Here is a 19,028-nt window from a genome sequence, read left to right as displayed (position 1 = left end):
AATGTGTTTCGTCTTCGCATGATTCTTGGCTAACTGAATAGCACTCATAGAATTCGAATGTAGTGTAGGGATAGCATCAATACCAAGGTCAGCAACCAAACGACCCAACCAAATGGCCTCCTTGCAAGCTTCAGTGGCTGCAACATACTCGGCCTCTGTAGTAGAAAGGGCCATGCATTTCTGCACCCTAGACATCCAAGAAACAGCACCTCCAACATAGGTGAATACATAGCCGGAAGTGGACTTCCTACTATCTGCATGTCCTGCATAATCAAAGTCTGTGTACCCCATGACTCCTGTATCCTAGCTGCCATAACATATGCACATATCTGCAGTGCCCTTCAAGTACCTCATGATACCCTTCACAACATCCCAATGCTTCTTGCCAGGTGTAGCCATATAGGGTGCCACAACACCAACTGCAAAGGCAATATCTGGATGAGTGGCTATCATGGCATACATAAGACTGCCCACTGCAGATGCATAGGAAATCTTGGCCATCTCGGCCCTCTGCTCATCTGTCTGCGGACAATCAGCCTGTGATACCTTCACATAAGAAGGCCATGGACCACCAATAGGCTTTATGTCCTGCATGCGGAAGCGCTCAAGGACTTTATGAATGTACTCCCTCTGTGACAAGTAGAGGAGCCCCTGATGCCTGTCGTGTCTAATGTGCATACCAAGTATGTGAGCAGCCTGTCCTAGATCTTTCATCTCAAAGCTCTTCTTGAGCTGATCCTTAAGAGCATCGAGCTCATCATGAGCTTTCCCTGCTATATCAGCATATCATCCACATAGAGAACCAAAATCAATAAAGAACCATCACGGGCTTTCTTCTGTAAAGACACGGATCCATAGCACTCCTACTGTAGCCCTGTGATTGCATAAAGGCATCAAACTTATGATACCACTCCCTAGGTGCCTGTTTCAAGCCTTAAAGACTTTTCTTCAATTTGCACACTAGGTGCTCCCTGCCAGGTTCTGCAAAGCCCTTAGACTGCTCCATATAAATCTCATCATGCAAGTGCCCATGTAAGAAAGCCTTCTTGACATCCATCTGGTATAAATCCAAGTCAAGCTGAGCAACCAAAGCCAAGACTAAGAGCAGGGTGGTTATCTTAACCACAGGAGAAAAGACCTCATCAAAGTCCACACCATACTCCTGCTTAAAACCCTTTGCTACCAATCTAGCCTTGTATGCCGGCTTGGGGTGTCCAGGGGTACTTTTCAGCTTGTACACCCACTTGCATGGCAAAGCCTTCTTGCCTGTAGGCAAGGAAACCAAATCCCAAGTTTCATTCTGATGCAAGAAGTCTATCTCAGACTGCATATCCCTCTTCCAAGAGTGAATGTCACCCCTGCGGATAGCCTCATCATAAGTGAAAGCTCGCCTGCATCTGTAACCAAGACATAATGCATCAAGGGCTAAAATCTATCAGGTGGACATTTGTCTCTAGTAGACCGTCTCACGGCAGGCTTTGCTACCTACCCAGCTGCCTGTCCAACACCCTGACCATGAGCATCTACCGCAGCTGTAGGCTATCCAACTGGTTGTGCGGGAGCTCTCAGCTCCTCCTGAAATATGACCCTGCGGATCTCAACAACTCTCTCAGGCAGCCGATGCATCTTTGTCTTCATGGAAGACTACATCATGACTGCGAATGACTTTCCGCGCCTGCAGATCCCAAAGATGGTAACCCATCTTGCCTGCATCCCCATAACCAAGGAAAATGCATTTGACACTCTTAGGATCCAGCTTACTTCTCTTGTCCCTGGGCACATGGCAAAATGCCTCACATCCAAAGACACGATAATACGCATAAGAGGGAGGTTTTCCAATCCATACCTCCTCTGCAACCTGGAAATCCAAACCACTAGAGGGTGATCTCTTTATGACATACACATGTGTACTAAGTGCCTCAGCCCAAAAGCTCTGTGGTAGGCCTACATGGCTAAGCATACTGCGTACACGCTCTTGGATTGTTCTATTCATCCGCTCAACCAAACCATTATGGGGGGGTTGTAGGGGGCGGTCAACTGACACTTAATACCCCTCTCAACACATAACTGCTAAAAAGTATGTGAGACATACTCACCCTCATTATCTGTCCTTAGGCATTTTAGCCTATACCCAGACTGGTTCTCAACCAATGCAAGCCATCTCTGAAATACAACCAAGACATCGGATTTCAGCTTAATGGGATAAGCCCAAACTTTCCATGAAAAATCATCTATGAACGTAACAAAATACTTTGCACCACCAATAGACTGACAAGGCATGGGCCCACAGACATCCAAATGTACCAATGCCAAGGGCTCACTCATGCGTGGCCTACCAGACTTTTTATGAGTAGACCTAGTTTGCCTGCCATAAAGACAATGCTCACATGAATCAAAACATGCATAATCAAGGGGCGGTAAGTATTGCAAACCTAAAAGCATTTTCATTCCCTTCAAAGACATATGGCCCAAATGGGCATGCCAAATAGATACATGTGGGATAGAACCCACAAACAAAACATGATCAAGGGAAGAAGCTAATACAATCAAGGGATAAAGGTTGCCAGCCTTGGCACCTCTCGCAATCACAAGTCTGCCACGAGTGATCTTCCATGCAGAGTCTCCAAAACATACATGATATCCTATGTCATCAAGCTGTCCAGCTGACATGAGACTGTATGTCAAAGCATGTACATGACGTACATCCTGCATAACAAAACTACTGCTAGAAGAAAACTGCATCCTAACATCACCAATGCCCACAATATCAAGAGAGTTGTCATCACCCAAGCGCACAGAACGTGAATAAAGTACGGTATGAATGAAACCACTCTCAACAAGGTGTCACATGAAAGGATGCACATGAGTCCAACAGCCAACACTGTACATACATAGAGTGTATCTCTGTCATCTGTGAGGCACTAGAAGAAGCTGCTAGGATATAATCATCATCATATCCTCAGGCTGCATAACATTGATCTCTTCAATTTTAACACTGGTCTTTGCAGGCACTATGCTGCGATCAGAAGACTTACCTGCACTTTGCCTTTTTCCTTAGCTTTGCGCCTTTCATTTTGAAATTCATGGGATTGTGGCCTAATATGGCCCTTTTTTCCACAATGGTGACAAGTAACATCTGCATTCCTGTCACGGGATTTGCTACGTGACTTTCTAGGAGACTTGGACTGAGATTTTTGAGAATCCCGTCCACGGCCACTACCACTACCATGCTTTCCATATCCATCATTCTTGCCTCTACCTGTCATAGCATGCGACACACGAAAGGCATCCAAATTCTTATCGTTAACCTCTTCCTACAGAAGAGCACTCTCAAATCAGATAATTTCAAGGTAACAGTAGAGGCACATAATGCAGTGCGGAATACATCCCATGACTCATTAAGAGTACCAAGCAAGAAAAGAGGAGTGACATCCTCTGCAAAAGTGATATCCTGCGAAGTCAAGCTCTTGAGTATAGCATGGAACTGGCTCAAGTGAGCAGGCATGGTCACATTCTCCTTCATGCGCAAATCCATAAGCTGCTTCAGCCAATACATCTAACTTGCTGGACTTTTCTTGTCATAGAGATTCTTGATCTTATTCCACAACTGCCATGCACTTTGTTCTGTGAGAGACAATACAATAGTGGACTTGCATAACTCATTAAGCTCAAGCTATTCCTCATCTGTCATAGTTGTAGGCGGATGCCCGCTCAACCTCAAAGGTTTGATCTGCAATTTCTGCACCAACACTTGCCAAATCTAGCTCTTTCAATAAGAGTAATTCGTACCATCAAGCTTAGTGATGTTGAAAATAGCATGATTAGTGGACGAACTCGCCATAATGCAAGCTGGAAGACTGTAGACAATTCAAAACTGCTTGCTATTTATAGTAGAAAATGACCAAAAAATCACCAGAATCGAGGGAAAATGGCAAGAAAAGTGGAACCAAAGCTGCTGCCCACACCAAGTACTAATGAAAGTACATCATTTCAAAGTGTTTCAACATAAAAAATCCATCAAGTACTAATGAAAGTACATCATTTCAGAGTGTTTCACTATGAAAAATCCATGTTAGTCCATACATATATGCTTGATGTAATAAATTTCATATTTCAGTAAAAAAGAGCTAACAGTGCCAAAATTGGATCCCAAGGCAATCAGATACTGCCAAGACCAAAGCCGGCATCATGCAGGCATAGCATAAGCATATGACGGTCGATAAGCATGAATCCAACACCCAAGTATGTCATACAAACATCTGCCAGTGAGTAGGCGCACCCCCCCAGTCAACAGGGCAAAGTGTTCCTACCACTACCAAAACTTGATACAAGTAGGTGTCAGTTCACAAAGATACAAATCCAAAACTGAGACTTAGCTCATAAGCATACAGTGAACCAAGACATATAATGTATCATCCCAAAGGGTAAGAAATCCCAAAGTCTCAAGTGTTTGTAACTGCTCAATGCATAAAAGTACCGCATGCTCAATGTTTGATAAGCATTCAAGAATGCTCCCACTGCCATAAAATCTGTATGTACAAGCTCAAGAGCTCAAGCCAAGGCAAGACACAGTGCCAATGACACAAGTCCAAGATAATACGTCAATAGTACATCCCGAACATGTAGGCAGTAGAGCATCCGTATGTAGCATCCATAAGCATGTAAGACATCAAATACATCCCAATCCAAACTCTGACAAGCCAAGTAACATCCAAGACTACTCCAGATAATCCAAAATGCATCCAAGGTAGAGCTTCAATGAGCACTCAAGCTCAACGTACGCATAGGGTAATCAACCGTGACATGAGCATCAAGCCATAGGCAACGGGTATGCATAAACCCAAGGAGCATCACTATCAAAGCATATACCACTGTCAAGCATGAACCATGTCAATGAGTGCGTAATGTCAAAGCTCTTCCAAAAGCATCCGGAATGAAATCCAAGCTCGAAGTCGTACCCCAAAGATCAATACTTCATGGCATATATCCAAGACATAGGCTAGAACCAATAGGCATAACCCAAAGCATGTAGGATAGCTTCAGCCCGCTTTTATTAAAGCATGAAATGACTGTCAAAAAATCGAGAAATTTCAATCCCAAATCAATGCCAAATGATTGCCAAACAATAGGCATACATTCCCTTAACATGTAGGCATCATACGAGACCAACCAGGCATCAAATGACAATGCCGGGCAAGCATAAGCATCAAATGTTACTATAGCACTGTTATAAACTATCTGTGGGCTATTATGACAGTCCCAAAATAGTGCTAAATCAGCCCAGAAGCAATGTCAGTGCTCAGCCTTCAATACCAAGCATCAAAGCATGTGCAAATGCCTCAAATGAAGCCTGTGGAAGTGCCCAATGGCCTGGAGCTTGAGGAGGACCGGTGTGGAGCAGATGTAGAGCAGCGTAGAAACAGGCACAAACAATGTGCTGCTGTCCTGGAGGGCCTGCAGCCCACGTGGCATGCCTGGGGTGGAGCAGGGGCTCAAGTAGGTGCCCAAGGGGGCACACACCAAGCCTCAAGGGTTCTTGAGCAGGGGCAATGAAGATATGAAGCAATGGAGCTTCAATGGTGGCTACCCCAAACTGTTCATAGCCTGTGTGACCTGAGAACTGAAGTAAACCATGAAGAAAATAATGAAATACCTCTGATGTAATGCCTTGAAGATGCCCAACAATGCCGGGAAGGTGCTCGAGAAGCCGAGGAGTGACGGGAGCTCGAAGGAGTCGGATATGGCTGCCGGGAAGGAGACCCAATGCGAGTAGGGAGTCAATGGGAAGCTGAGAATGCCACGAACCAAGCTCAAGAGTCGGGAAGCCGAGCTCTAATACCAATTGAAAGGGAGAGACGAATTGAAGCTTAGACTCGAGAGCTATGGCGGGAGAGCAAGAGCAAGAAAGAGAGAGACATGAAATGGGAACTCCAACAGTCACAATGTGTGATCGGGCCTTCCTTTATTCAAACTGTCACTAAAAGAATAAAGAATAAGGTGATGGTGACGGGCGCCCGCCACCTGCAGTGTGCAGTGGCGGTGACTGTTAGTGTAGTAATACATGGGCGGCTAGGTGGATGTGCCTTTACCCCCAATAGAACTAAATTGCTTGAGTGTGGAGTCGACTTTTCTTCCAATTAGTCTATTAATTTCAAATTTTTTTGACATTTTCCTCATTCACAAGTTGTTTCATCCTACCAATGTGTGCTTTTTCTTTATTGTTTTTCTTGTGTGTTTGGTTTGAGTTACCTTACCCTTACCCTTACCCTTACCTTACCTTATCCCCTCCCCCTTGGAATTGAGAAGAATCCTTCCTAGGATTGAAGACTAAAGTGTAGAGGGTATTTTGCGCATAGGTATAGTGCTTTACTTTTGCATGAGCAAAGCATAGAAATTTGGATTATATTTCATGTGAGCATACCGGTCCATGTCAAAAGTTCGGATGCCGAGCTGGGTGATGTAAGTAAGGACATCAAGCAATAAGTCAACGAAGTCCATGCAACTAGCAATATGCAATTCCTCCTCGATGAGGATGCGATTTGTCCCTGAATATGTTCCTCCATGGGTTAGGCACATATGGTCATTAATACCCTATAAGAGGTTGGAGCAACATAAGTTGGGTAATACTTCGATGCTTTGATTGCACGTCATTGCTTGGCATTTGACATGACTCAACAACCCTCGAGCTCCCACTGGAGGCTAAGAGTGTACTATTTTTTTAAGAAAGGGGATTTGTTGGTTGTAAGTTGTTTCAGGTCTTCTATCTCTTGATTATTGGCACAAGTTGTGCGCTTGTTATATGAGGTGATGAGGCATTGTTGCTGCGCTTATTCGTGGGAAACCTCGGTGGAAATCAGCTCCACAATTGCCTCGAAAGACTTGACAAACATGAATTTCGATTCTTCCCAAGAACAAGGGAGTGTCCATACTTCCATTGCTATCCAAGAGTCCAAAGTATAAGCGGTCATAGCTTTTAGCAAGCAACATGAAAGTCGCATCCAAGTGTCTGAGGCAAGCAACCAAGTCATCCCCCGTATTTTCAGCTAAGTCTGCGGCCAAGGTTAGAATTGATCGCTGCTCATAAGAGGGTCTAAGGCTGGTAGTAGGTGGTTGAGGTTTGACAGAACTAGAGAGTTCAGGCTAATGGTCGCAGCTTGGTTTGCTCCTTAGGCTATAGCTTGGCCTCATGTTCAATGGGTTTGGTTGTAGTTATGGTTGACATGCTACTAGATGCTTTTGAGGTTTGAGAGGTACCATCAATGCTAGATTTGGGCGGTTTGTTAGTAGCAAGCTGCGGTTTTGGGCGATAGATTGGTTTAGGCCCTACTAGGCTAGACTGTGGAGGTTGTGTGGACTTGGCGGCCCGACTCTCTTATGGCCCGAGTGTCTCTGGCTCAATGTTTTGCGTGTGGCCAATAAGCTCGAGAGTGGCGTTTGAGTAGGCCCTTTGGTTGTTTTGGCTTTAGGTAGCCAAATCCAGGTGTTACCCTCATAGTAGCCTTACACTTGTAATAAGGTTTTGGGGACCCATCGCAGCTTTACCGTACGTCGATGTTTATAGTTTCATCTTGGCCTCCTAGGTTTCGAGTGTGGGTCCTTAGCTTTGCGAGGGTGTGGGTTCTGCTTGTAGGTGGCAGTTCTTGATGTTTAGGTACCCATTTGAACTGGGGTTCATTAGCTTCAGTGTTGGGTTCAGCGGGTTGCCGGCATTGAGGCTTGGCGGGTTGTGGCGAGTCACGACCCCCCTCCTTAGTCTTGATGGTGGGGTTCTCTATCCGTGGCTTTGCGGACTTGGAAGGAGTCACACTACCCTTACTGAAAGATATAACTATTCAGATGTTACCCATGGCTAGGTGGATACGTTGTGACTCGTAGTCAACATTATAATGAGCTTTCTTCTTAAAAGTTCGTCCTAACAACGATTTTGTGCCTACATCTTTAGTTTTGGGCAACACATAAAAGATCATCAGCATGCTTTCAGAATTGATAGAGATTGCAACATTGCACTTTTCCAAAAGTGTGTATGATCGGCCTCGACCTCCATACGGGCTGAGCTTAGCATTAGTGGGTTGTAACTGTGGTTTGCCAACTTGGGTCCAATGGTCATGAGTTAAGACATTAGAGTCAGCTCCCTCGTCGATCAATGCATTGATGGTGCATGTGTGCTTGGCAGTGACCATTACGCTTAGGTAAGCTAGTTCTACAGCTTCTTCATCCTCGTTGTCCATCTCAATGATCGTGGCTACTTGTTCTTGGATAGGGGGTGCTAGCATTGGAGGCTCATGCAATGGGTGCGTGGGAGGGAAGTACTTCTTTATGTGGCTACCCCATTGAAGAAGCCTATGCCCTCACCTTCTAGGATTTCGAGTTCTACGTTGCCAGTTCGGTTGATGGTTCAAACCCTAAAAGGACCTAGCCCACGAAACTTCATTTTCTGCTTATGTCCTTTGACTGAGTACATCAGTACTAAGTCGCCCTGTTCAAAGTTGCGTTGCTTGACATGCTTGTCAAACCAGAGTTTGTGTCTTGCCTTCTCGCATATTAGCGCATGGGTGGCTATAGAAGCCGGGTTTCTGATAAGCGTTCGAGCTCAATTAGGCATTCCGTCCATGCTCCTTCCTGTCCCATCTCTCTTAAAGGGCTATCCTGAGGCTAGGCACAAAGAACTCTAAGGGTAGAATTGCCTTTGTACCATAGGTCAACCTAAAGGGGGTCTATCTTATACCCATATTGTACCCCGTGCAGTAGGCCCACAAGGCCGCCATCAACTTGTCATCCCAGTCACTGTGCTAAGCAGAGATGACCTTGGCCAGGACGTTTACCAAGATTTTATTTGTGGATTTAGCTTGACCGTTTGCCTGAGGGTAATAAGGTGAAGATTTCTAATGGATGATTAGGAAGGAGGACACAAGGTGAGCTATTACTTCGTTGATGAAGTATGTGCCTTGGTCGTTGACTAGTTCGATGGGACAGCTGAACCGTGAGATCACTTGCTCCCATAGGAACTTGGCTGTGGTCATATTGTATTTTCTCCTTTCATTTCTTTTTCCATTGCAGTCTTTCTCTTCCCTTCTCTCTCCTTGTTTGTGTTTCCTCTTCCATTGCCCACTCTCAAATCTTCTTGCCTATTGATGAAGCATCTAAGTTGCTAGGCCTTAGTATCAAAACACCTACTTGGTTTGCTTGAGCCCTTTGTTGCGTATAATGCAAAATAAGTTTTAGGTCTTGCTATATGGGCATGCGAAGATATTTCATTGTGTAGATGTTTTTTGCCATAAAAACCACCTGCTATAGAGTGATAAGTGAGGGCTAGTATGAGACACAAAAAAATGTGCTTGTAGTTTTAGAAAAGGTGAAAAACATTTTAATGAAAAATTTAAGAGATAAGATACCTATATTTGAAGGTTGCTATCCTAAAATCCTTTAGATTTTCAATGTTTGCTCCTCTCTTATTACTTTTAGAGGTGGTTTTAAAGCTACTATTAGGCCTTTGTGACTACGTTGGGGGTGTTTCAGGTTGGTTACAGCCTTGGATAGTGGGTTAGTGCAAAAATGATAGGAGCATGAGACCACATGACAAATCTGGATTGGCTCCACATTTCTTGAGTGATGACAAATGTTTATTTATAAAAAAGATATACTTGTCTGACCATTTTTGAACCCTTCCAAGTTGTCAACCCCCCCACACTCTAGCCCCAAAAGTTTTATTCAATGGGTCAAGTTGTTACAATTTTGGTGTGATAGAACTAGTGGTGGTTAGTGTGTAATGAACTCTACAAATTGTTGGGACAATGTAAACAAGCTCATTAGAGCTGTGTCGCATCATGGTGTAGTGGGGGTTATTGAGTAACACCCCCCTACTACGCCATGGTCGAGCCGAATACGATTGAGGATAGTAGGGTCACTAGAACCTACTATTGCCCCCGCAAGCACCCATTCAGAAGTGAGTTACTAGAGAAGGTTAGTGGTGTTAAGAATGCCTATTGGTTGAACGGGCAAAAATGCAAAAAGCTGTCAATGTTGCAGGGTGTGCCTCAATCGAACGCATCTCTTGACACACTTCGGAAAACCTTTCCACTTGCTTATCCTAGGTGGGACACCACGACAAAGGTTTTTGAGTGAAACCCAACAATCCCTGCATGCAAAGGCGTGACACAGGTCTTATTGGCACTTGTTCTACAAGGAGCTTCTTTTTCAGTATTCCTATGGGCTCAGAGACTAATGGCAGTCCGAACTGGAGACGTCCCGACTTGTGTGGTCCCCATTAGGGGGTGCTGGGAGCGTCTAGAAGGGAGGAAAAGGCGTGGCAGGACGGCGAGGTAAGGGTCCATTCACACCGGAAGCTGCAACGTACCGACGGAATCAGTGGCTGTCTGGCGACGAAACACACCGTAGGGCGGGAGAGATGGGCGCGTCGGATTGGTGGGCGTTATGTTTGATGACGATCACCGTCATCATTCTTCCTCATTCTTCACGAGACACCCCCACAGAAGAAGAAGAAGACGACGACGACGACGACGAGAGCTCCAGACCCTCAACGCAGAGCCACGGGACCCTCGATGCACAGACGCAGGGGAACATCAATCAGAATATCCAGAGACAGATCGGCATCGGCGGAGCCCTAAATTTCAAGATCTTCCTTGCCTCACAGCAGAGCCGCTCAGAAGAAGAAGGCCAAAAGGTACGCTCAGAGAGAGAGAGAGAGAGAGAGAGAGAGAGAGAGAGAGAGAGAGATGCTTGCCCTTCCTCATCTGGCTCTTTGTGTGGTGCCTTGTTCTGCAGGTTTGCATTCTAGAGACACATGCGTGGCCTCTCCATATCCGCAATTTACGCTAGAGATTGTGTTTGAACAGAGGAGAATAAAAACCCTTGTTCTCATCAGAGTTTCAAGGGCCAAGGTTGCTGACTGTCGAAACTCGAGCACCGGCAGTTTCACCCAAAGGCTTTGCTACGGTGTTCTTAGGTGAGGGCAACCATGCGATATTTTCAGAGTACTCCCTGTTACCCACCTCTGTAATAACAGGGGAGCCCTTGATTAGACCCTATGGCCCTACCTAAGAAGCAGCAGCCTTCCCTTCTCCTTGGCATGGGTAGCGATGAAGAGATACGGAAATTCAAGGGAATGCCGACTTGTGAATGGTCCCCCAAGGCTGTGGCGACACTATTGGACAGCTACTCCCAAAAGTTCTTCTCTGGCAGGGGTTACCTTAGAAACAAGGACTGGGAAGATGTTGTCAATGATGTGAATGGTTGTGGTGAGGGGCTGAAGTCCCTGAAGACCCTAAAGCAGTGCAGGGACAAAGTGGACAGCTTGAAACGGAGATACAAGATGGAGAAGCGGAAGGCCATAAATGGGAGCCCCATGACATGGCCGTTCTTTGCCAAAATGGATGAAATGATGGGCTCTGTGGTAAAGCAGGGCAAAGAAGTAGACACTTCGGAAACTCACATGCCCAAGCCTTCTTTGCCACAGTTTAGGCATATGCATGAGGAAGAAGGTGAGGATAATGACAAGTCTGAAGATTCTGACTCTCCGGAAGAGTATGCAGTCGACAGGATGAGATGTCTCGATAATGGAAAGACCAGGCGAGGAGATGCACCTGGCTTACTAGAAGATCATCGTTTTATAGAAGACAGTTTTTTGCATCATCATCGGCAGCAGTTTCGTAAACCTGTGGGTATGGTAGGATCTCAGGAATCGACTGATAACTCAAGTGGTCAGGCTAGGGGTGCTTATTTGCGAGATTCTGTTCATTCAAGGAAGCGAAAAGCTGTGTATGATGATGGAGTCCAGGCTTTAGCAGATGCAGTTACAGGATTTTCTGAAGTTTATGCCCGAATTGAGTTGGCAAAGATGGAAATCCTTACCAAAATGAAGTTGGAGATGGCCAAACTTCAAAGGAGGCGGTATAGAAAAGGTGCCAAGAAGCAGAAGTCAAGAGCAAGCTCCACTAGTTCGGATTGATGTGGGCTGATAAGGTGATGAATTCATACAAGTGCACAATCGTTCCATAGCACTTTTGGTACCTCTGAAGTGATTTAAAAGTCTTAGGCAATGGCTATGTGACAAATTTTTGACTGCAGAATTTTTGGATTTAGCACATTCAGATATGCTGAGGACCAATTCAAGGTTTAAGTGTGCAAGGATGGAGCATCATATCATGGAATGCTTTGCTATATCCTAGTCTCCTCGCCTTGGCCTCAATATGTTCTGACAGCTTTTGATAGCCAGCAGTTCTCTGGCTTTGATGGTTTTAGTATGGACTTCCATTTTGGTGCACTTCAGAATGTGCTTGGTTCTCATCTCAGCATTCAAGGTGTTTGGTCATTCATGTTAGAGTCTTTCTATCTGATGACGATTGCTTATTGCAAGCATCTGTAAATGGCCTGTAAGTATTCTACTGAGGCGCTTGACACTAATTGACTAATGCTAAACTGATGGCTTTAAGGTTTTGGAATCAGTGGCTGGTTTACTTCCCATTCAGTCAACTTTTTGTATTGTGGTAAATTTTAAGTAATGAATGCAGTTTTTAAGACCAGTTTTACCTCTCAAATTTAATCCTATCTGGACACTGAGTTCATGTATTGCTTGATATAATTGTATTGAACTTGTTCTCTGCCTTGTGGGACATTCTCTAAATATTTAAGCTTGTAGAAGCCTCATTGAAGGCTTGCATGTTAACAACATGATCTGCTGGTTGTGTATTTTTTATTTGTGTGGGCAAGTATATTCTGAATTCAGTTGGCATTATGCATTTGCCTCATTAACATTAGCATGTATCTGCCTAATTAATACGGGTGTGGTTTTTCCATTTTGTGTGTAAACAGTCAATGATGCTAGTGGGCTTACAATGCCACTTAGATTTGTATATTAGGATGAAGAGAAATGGGAAACAGGGATCCATGGACATCCACCACAAGGTACAAAGAGAAATAGCAAAGAGGTATCTATGGACCTCCACCACAAGGTGTGGAGGGAAACAGTAAAGAGGTATCCTTGGACACCCACTACATGGCATAAAAAGGGACATTTATGCCAAGCACTTATTGAGAAGGATAAACAACCCTTGAATGCATGGGAGAGCAAAGGGATGAAAACTAATCTTTAGTCAAAAAGACATGATATGTGTGACAATTCTAGCCACTAGTCGAGAAGCATGACTGACCTTTCTTTTCATAAGGCATGCTCAACTTCATTTTTTGATGAGCCCAAGCAAACATGATTATTTCATTAATAAGTTTGTAATCTCATACTGGTCAAGGTGTTTAGCATGTATCTTAGGCAATTCATAGGAATGTACGAGGAAACACATTAAAAAGTAAAGGTAATGGCGATATATAAGGTACCATTTAACCATGTGTTAGGAAAGTACTTGCATTTGCAAATGAGAACTTTTATGGTTGAGGGTGAGAGTGGTTAGCACATTGTAAATCTTGAGGTCTCCTTGTGGATGTAGCTTTCATGTCATGAGATTAAAGCTCTTGTTGATTGTTCTTATAAAATGGTTAAAAGTGAATCGAGGGTACTTTGATAGAATATATGGTAGAGATGGTATGTGGCTTGTGTTGGTTAGATTGAGTCTTGTCAAGTTTATTTTTGATCATTTGTAATTTTTCAAGGACATCATGATTGTAACAACATTGTAAAAAAGAGTCAAAAAGGAAGATAGGTTACTCAATCTAATCCTATGTATTCAAATAAAACAGTGAATGCAAGAGGTCATTTTTGTGTGTGCACTTTTAAGAGAGCCATCTTGCTTCTAGCTTATTCTCTTTTGCAAGTGGAGAGTGTATGTATGTGTGTGTGTGGAGGGAAGCGAGGGATCAATGGGAGCTCCTCTTTTCCATCTCTACCTTCTTGCTATTTCTTTCACCAAGAGACATTCATGGAGTGGCATGGAGGTTTGGGAGTAGCGATTCCACACAAGGAGGTCTTGTTTGAATCATTGAGCTATTTTCGAGTCTCTTGAGTCTTGCCAACATGTAAGATAAGAAAGTGAGCTTGTATTAACTTGTTCTTGATCTTGCATTCTTACTTTCGAGCATTAAAAGGAGAGTGTACAGCTAGTGTGAGGGAGAGTGTAGGTAGCTAGGTGAGAGAGAGCAACGTCGAGGTAGGTGGAAGCTCTTGAAATAAGAGGAGTCTTGTCTAAAGTCCCATTGTTGCATTTGTGTGACGTGACATTTTAGTTTCAATACCAGAACCATGGACAGAAGCGACACCGTCAAGGTCCATACACCCACTTTGCGGGGAACTATGATTTTGCACTTCAAAAGGGTATACTGTTAGATTAAGAGGAATAGATCAAGAGGATATTGATGCATTGCTTTGTTGCTATTTAATTGTAGATTATGATAAGTTAGGATTGAAGAAAAAGAAGCCTGCAAACAAAATTAAAACCTTCAAATACCTTTAAAAAAGAAAAAGGCAATGTTGCTAGTCGTTTAGTTGACTTGTGAAGATGACGTCAATCACTTGTGTCTTGCTTCTTGTGTCAAAAGCTTGTTGTAAGCAAGGGTGTCCACATGTTGGATGTTTAGGGTATTGAGTTTTGAAGAAAAGCATAATCGCTTTTTGTGTGCTTATGGAGAGGCTTTTGTAATAGGGGTAGTCTGATTTTGGAGCAATCGTGATTGAAAGAGGAGTTGTTGCCTTTCTTATCATATTAATGTGTGCATTCACACGCGCGTGCACGTGCACACACCACGTGTGTTTGCTACTTACAATTTTGTGTGTGTGTGTGTGTGTGTGTGACTCCTTGACTTGAGACTTCCCTAACTTGAAGTTCTAACACAAAGGAAGAATGTAAAAAACCTTATATGGAATGAGACTCCATTGTCATGAGACTTTAGAAGGAAGAATGAGAAATGAGCATCTTTGGACCATAAGGACTCAATGGCAACTAGAATTTGCACCTCCCTCACTAGGAGCATAACATCACCTCCTTGAACTCTACTAGCACACCATTGAAGCCTTCATCACCAACATAGGCACTTTGTAGAGAGTAGAGAACATTACCATAACCATAAGCAGCTTGATCTTGTAGAGCTAGTAGGTCGAGTAAAAGGAGCCATGGTTTTGTGTAGCCATGAGCATCTTAGATTTGGAGAACCTAACCATGAATGGATGGTGCTCTATTGGGGCTCAATTGGTGGGACATAGGTAGACAGTTGTTGTCACCATCATCACTAGTTGTGTTGATGACCTTATATAGCCATTTATAACTAGGATAGGCATTGCGAGATTTGAGGGCATCTACTTCAATATATCCTGAACTTGCACTCACATGGGAGAATATCCACCCTCCTCATCACACATTTAGCATCATACATATATGTGAATGAATTGCAATTGCACCATTGTTGCATCATTATCCACAATTGTGCCCACTTGTTAGCCTATTGTGCCAACCCCTGAATATGGTGTGTCTAACACCACTTACTCCTCAACATTCGTCTTGTGATGCATGACAATCAACTCCTGATACTATTGAGGTGACCTTGCACTGCCAAGAAAGCATTTTTTCTCCCTTCCACTCTTCAAATAAGCATAATCACTATTATGTTTGAAGCCACCATGATCATGTCTCCCTATGCACCCCTTAGCTTGATGAATGTTGATTATATTCTCTCTCTCTCTCTCTCTCTCTCTCTCTCTCTCTCTCTCTCTCTCTCTCTCTCTCTCTCTCATGCATGACAATCGACTACTGATACTATCCATGTGACCTTGCATTGCCAACAAAGCGCTTTTTCTCCCTTCTACTCTTCAAATTATCCCTCCTCTTCCTCACTCTTCTCTAGTTAAGAAGTTAAACTACTACCTTAGTTGCTCCTTGTATGATTACCTACCCTTCAAAACCTATTTAATGGCAGGATTTGACTTTGAAATTCTTAAATATGTAGCTATTTTTTTATCCTTTTTCTTGGTAACCTTAAAAAAATTCCTTTATGGGATATGAGGTAACCAAGTCCTTATCTTTACCCCTATTGGCAAAAAAAGGGGGTGGTGGTATTGGTATGGCTATGCAACTATAGCACATGCCTTTTTGATACCCATGTGCTTGTTAGATTACTACTCCAATAACCAACATGAAGTACTACTTTCAAACTAATGTATACCCCATTGGGATAACCATCCTATGTGGTAACTAAATCCCTTGGAGTATCTCTAGCTGGTGAGTACGCTTATTGAAGAGCTTATTCCTAGCTTTAAACCTTTGCACTTCTGTATTGTTCTACTACTGCTGCTGCTATGGTATTTCTACACTTCTCAAGTGTTACTTCAACCATTCTTGGAATAGTTCCATGGACATGAACAAGGTAAACTTGTTCTATGATGGTGACAAGGATAGCAATTGTGTATTGCTTTTGACACTTGCAATGTAAGTATGATTACTTAGACCTTACTAATAATCAACTACTTGGTTTGTAGGTAACATGTGGTACTCCTCCTTCATGTACATTTTTTGTGGTTGTGTCTTGACTATTTCTTGAAAATAATGGAGTGTATAATTTCTATTTCAAGCCTCATATACATTGATTTTGTATAAGAAAATCTTGTTCATATTTCCTTTCAGTATATTCTGTATAATCCAATTAAAGCAGTAGCTATCTTGCTATGCTTGGTTTTAACACTCACTCATGGGGACAATGCTGTGAAGCAGCTATTCCCTGTAATATTATTTTCTAATACTCCATTGACTCCTCGTCTCTCTATGTAGCACAACGGGTGGCACCTTAAGCTACTTGCCTTTGGCTATGTAGATCCTCTACCAGCACCTTCCATTTTCATCCAAGGTCTGCTAGCTTGCATTAGTGCTAGAGATTTCCATTAGACTCGAATTGAGCTTGACAAAGCTAGCCTCAAAATCAACCTGATGTAGAGAACTTACTGCTATTACAATTGGATTTAGCTAGTTGGCTTAAGATCTATCACATCTTCCTCTCAAGCCCCTCACGTGCCGTATCTAAACTTAGAGTTTTAATGAACAATATTGATAGTCTTGTAAAGGAAGATGAAGCCAATCTCAACAATTGGATAGACTCTTCCAAGACAATCATCAAGAATATTTTTTAGCAAACTAGTATTCCTTTTCCAAGGGGAAAATCCAAGGCCTAAAAAGCCTTTGGATTTTGACACCCCTACTTTCCTTGATGAAACATATAGAAAAGCTTTGGTCCCTCTAGATTATTTTGAAGAAGAAGATGAATTTCTAAATGCTACATGGGAGACTTCAAAATGGGTTAAGAAACAAGAGCAAGGTTCATATTATGTGGATGCTTCATCCCACTGCAACTCTTAGAAGCTTATCAGCAATTTATTAATCATCAACCTTGGTCATATGTAGTATTTACTCTTACTGCTCCTATCCCAATTGAAATGTGGTTATTGTTATTGGGTGAAGACAATATGTCTACTATTGATAAAGATTTTTCTTCTTTGGCATTGGATGCCACTTCTTCACTTTCCAAAATTATTATATTGAATGGCCTAATTAACATGTCATTGTTTGAAGCAAGTATATGTCCATCCCCATATGGCATTTTCTTGGTTGCTAAATCCATCAAGCTTATAATAATCATAAGTTGGATGGAAAGTTTCTATACGCAGTGTTTAATTTGCTCAGACCATTCATCAAATGCTATTGTGATGTATCAGGCCATCATAGGGAATGCAAAAACAATACTATTCTTTGGTTTGATCATGCATTATGGTTTATAATGCAAATGTGGATTCTATTTTTACAGCAAAAAGCTTGAAGGGATCCATGATTTTATTATTCAATTGGATTGCTAAGGAGGCATATGAGGCAATCAAGGCTTCTCTAGTATTTGCATACTTTAAAAAAATGGTCCTAACTGCACCAAAAAATCTTATGATCTCAAAAAAAGGTGCTAGCCTTCCACCAAACATGAAGGGGGAAGGTGCTAAGATTATTGATAGGTGTTTCAATCCATCTAAGCTACAGCAAGGTGTACGTGGCACCCCATTTGCAAAGGAGTTTTGGTTCTATGACATGGGGTAGTAGATGCCCTCAAAATCAATACAAGCCAAGAAACTTTGGCAGCAAGCCTTCTACCTTTTCTAATCAGGCTTCTAGCAAATCTACTTCACAAAGCCTAAAAAGAAAAGGTGTCCATATTGAGGATTGTAGTTCTACTGTTAAGCAACTTCTTTTTGACCAATGCAGGTCTTAGTGCAACAAAAACATGGTCGATTCAAATTGGAAAATATTAGGCAGCCCGTGCATGTCATTAATGCCCTACTCAACAAGATAACTCCTAATAAATGATATAAAGATTTCTTCTATCTTATTGGTGAACCCCTTCCATTGAATAGTTTAAAGGAAGTGGTTTTTGGTTGGAGGTCTTTGCCTTCTCTCAAATCAATGGGCTATAAGCCTAGAGCTACCTTTGCTACCTCCTTTGATTCTTGTAATTGTCATAACTATCATCATGGTTTTTATTTTATGGAATATGCACATGTTGGCACAACGTATCTTGAAATTGTTTCCAATTTATATCTAAGGAAACAATTGGAAAAAGGACAAAATCATATCCCCACAGTGCCATTCAATTACGTAGATACCAAACAATCACTCTTGTATGGTTTTTGCGAATTTCTCAAGTTTCTCAAACTTGATGAATCCAATTATTTGGATAGATTTGAATCCTTCCTAGATAATAGGTTGAGAAACTTCCATACATACTTATGGTCAAGTTTCACGACCAAAAGCATTATACAATATATTCAAAAACTTAAAAGTTTGATGATGTGAATAATCTTTTCATGAATAACATTGTCTAAAGTTACTATACATCTCTCAAGTAGCCCTGCCACAAATTACCTTGACCAATCAATAGGGAAAGAAGTTTCTATTAAAGCAAGTTAAACCATTGAGTTTAACGAGGCAAAGAATTAAAGAGATAAACAAGTGCCAAGACATGGATTGATCAATGGCAGACTAATTCCTTACGGCGGCTGGGATGAGCATAGCCAATCAGGCTATGATCACCTGACTACACCT

General features: G+C 42.5%; 1 protein-coding gene across 2 annotated transcripts; it reads left to right on the top strand.

Annotated features, from left to right (window-relative positions):
• The first annotated feature begins 10,220 nt into the window (after nucleotides 1–10,220).
• LOC148010348 (uncharacterized) lies at nucleotides 10,221–12,544 on the top strand. Of its 2 annotated transcripts, XM_087672016.1 has the most exons (3): nucleotides 10,221–10,681; nucleotides 10,783–11,979; nucleotides 12,085–12,544. In XM_087672016.1, exon 2 carries the CDS (start codon nucleotides 11,045–11,047, stop codon nucleotides 11,963–11,965), a length of 921 nt encoding a protein of 306 aa, XP_087528142.1. In that variant the 5' UTR covers nucleotides 10,221–10,681; nucleotides 10,783–11,044; the 3' UTR covers nucleotides 11,966–11,979; nucleotides 12,085–12,544. The 2 variants fall into 2 exon arrangements, with proteins under 2 accessions (XP_087528142.1, XP_087528141.1); XM_087672015.1 differs by having other exon boundaries at nucleotides 10,222–10,681; nucleotides 10,783–12,543.
• Nucleotides 12,545–19,028: the final 6,484 nt, after the last annotated feature.

Source organism: Lygodium microphyllum, chromosome 29 (assembly GCF_053477565.2).
Source record: "Lygodium microphyllum isolate KBCC chromosome 29, Lygodium_microphyllum_v1.1.10, whole genome shotgun sequence".
Taxonomy (NCBI): domain Eukaryota; kingdom Viridiplantae; phylum Streptophyta; class Polypodiopsida; order Schizaeales; family Lygodiaceae; genus Lygodium; species Lygodium microphyllum.
This window is presented reverse-complemented; position numbering and strand designations above follow the sequence as displayed.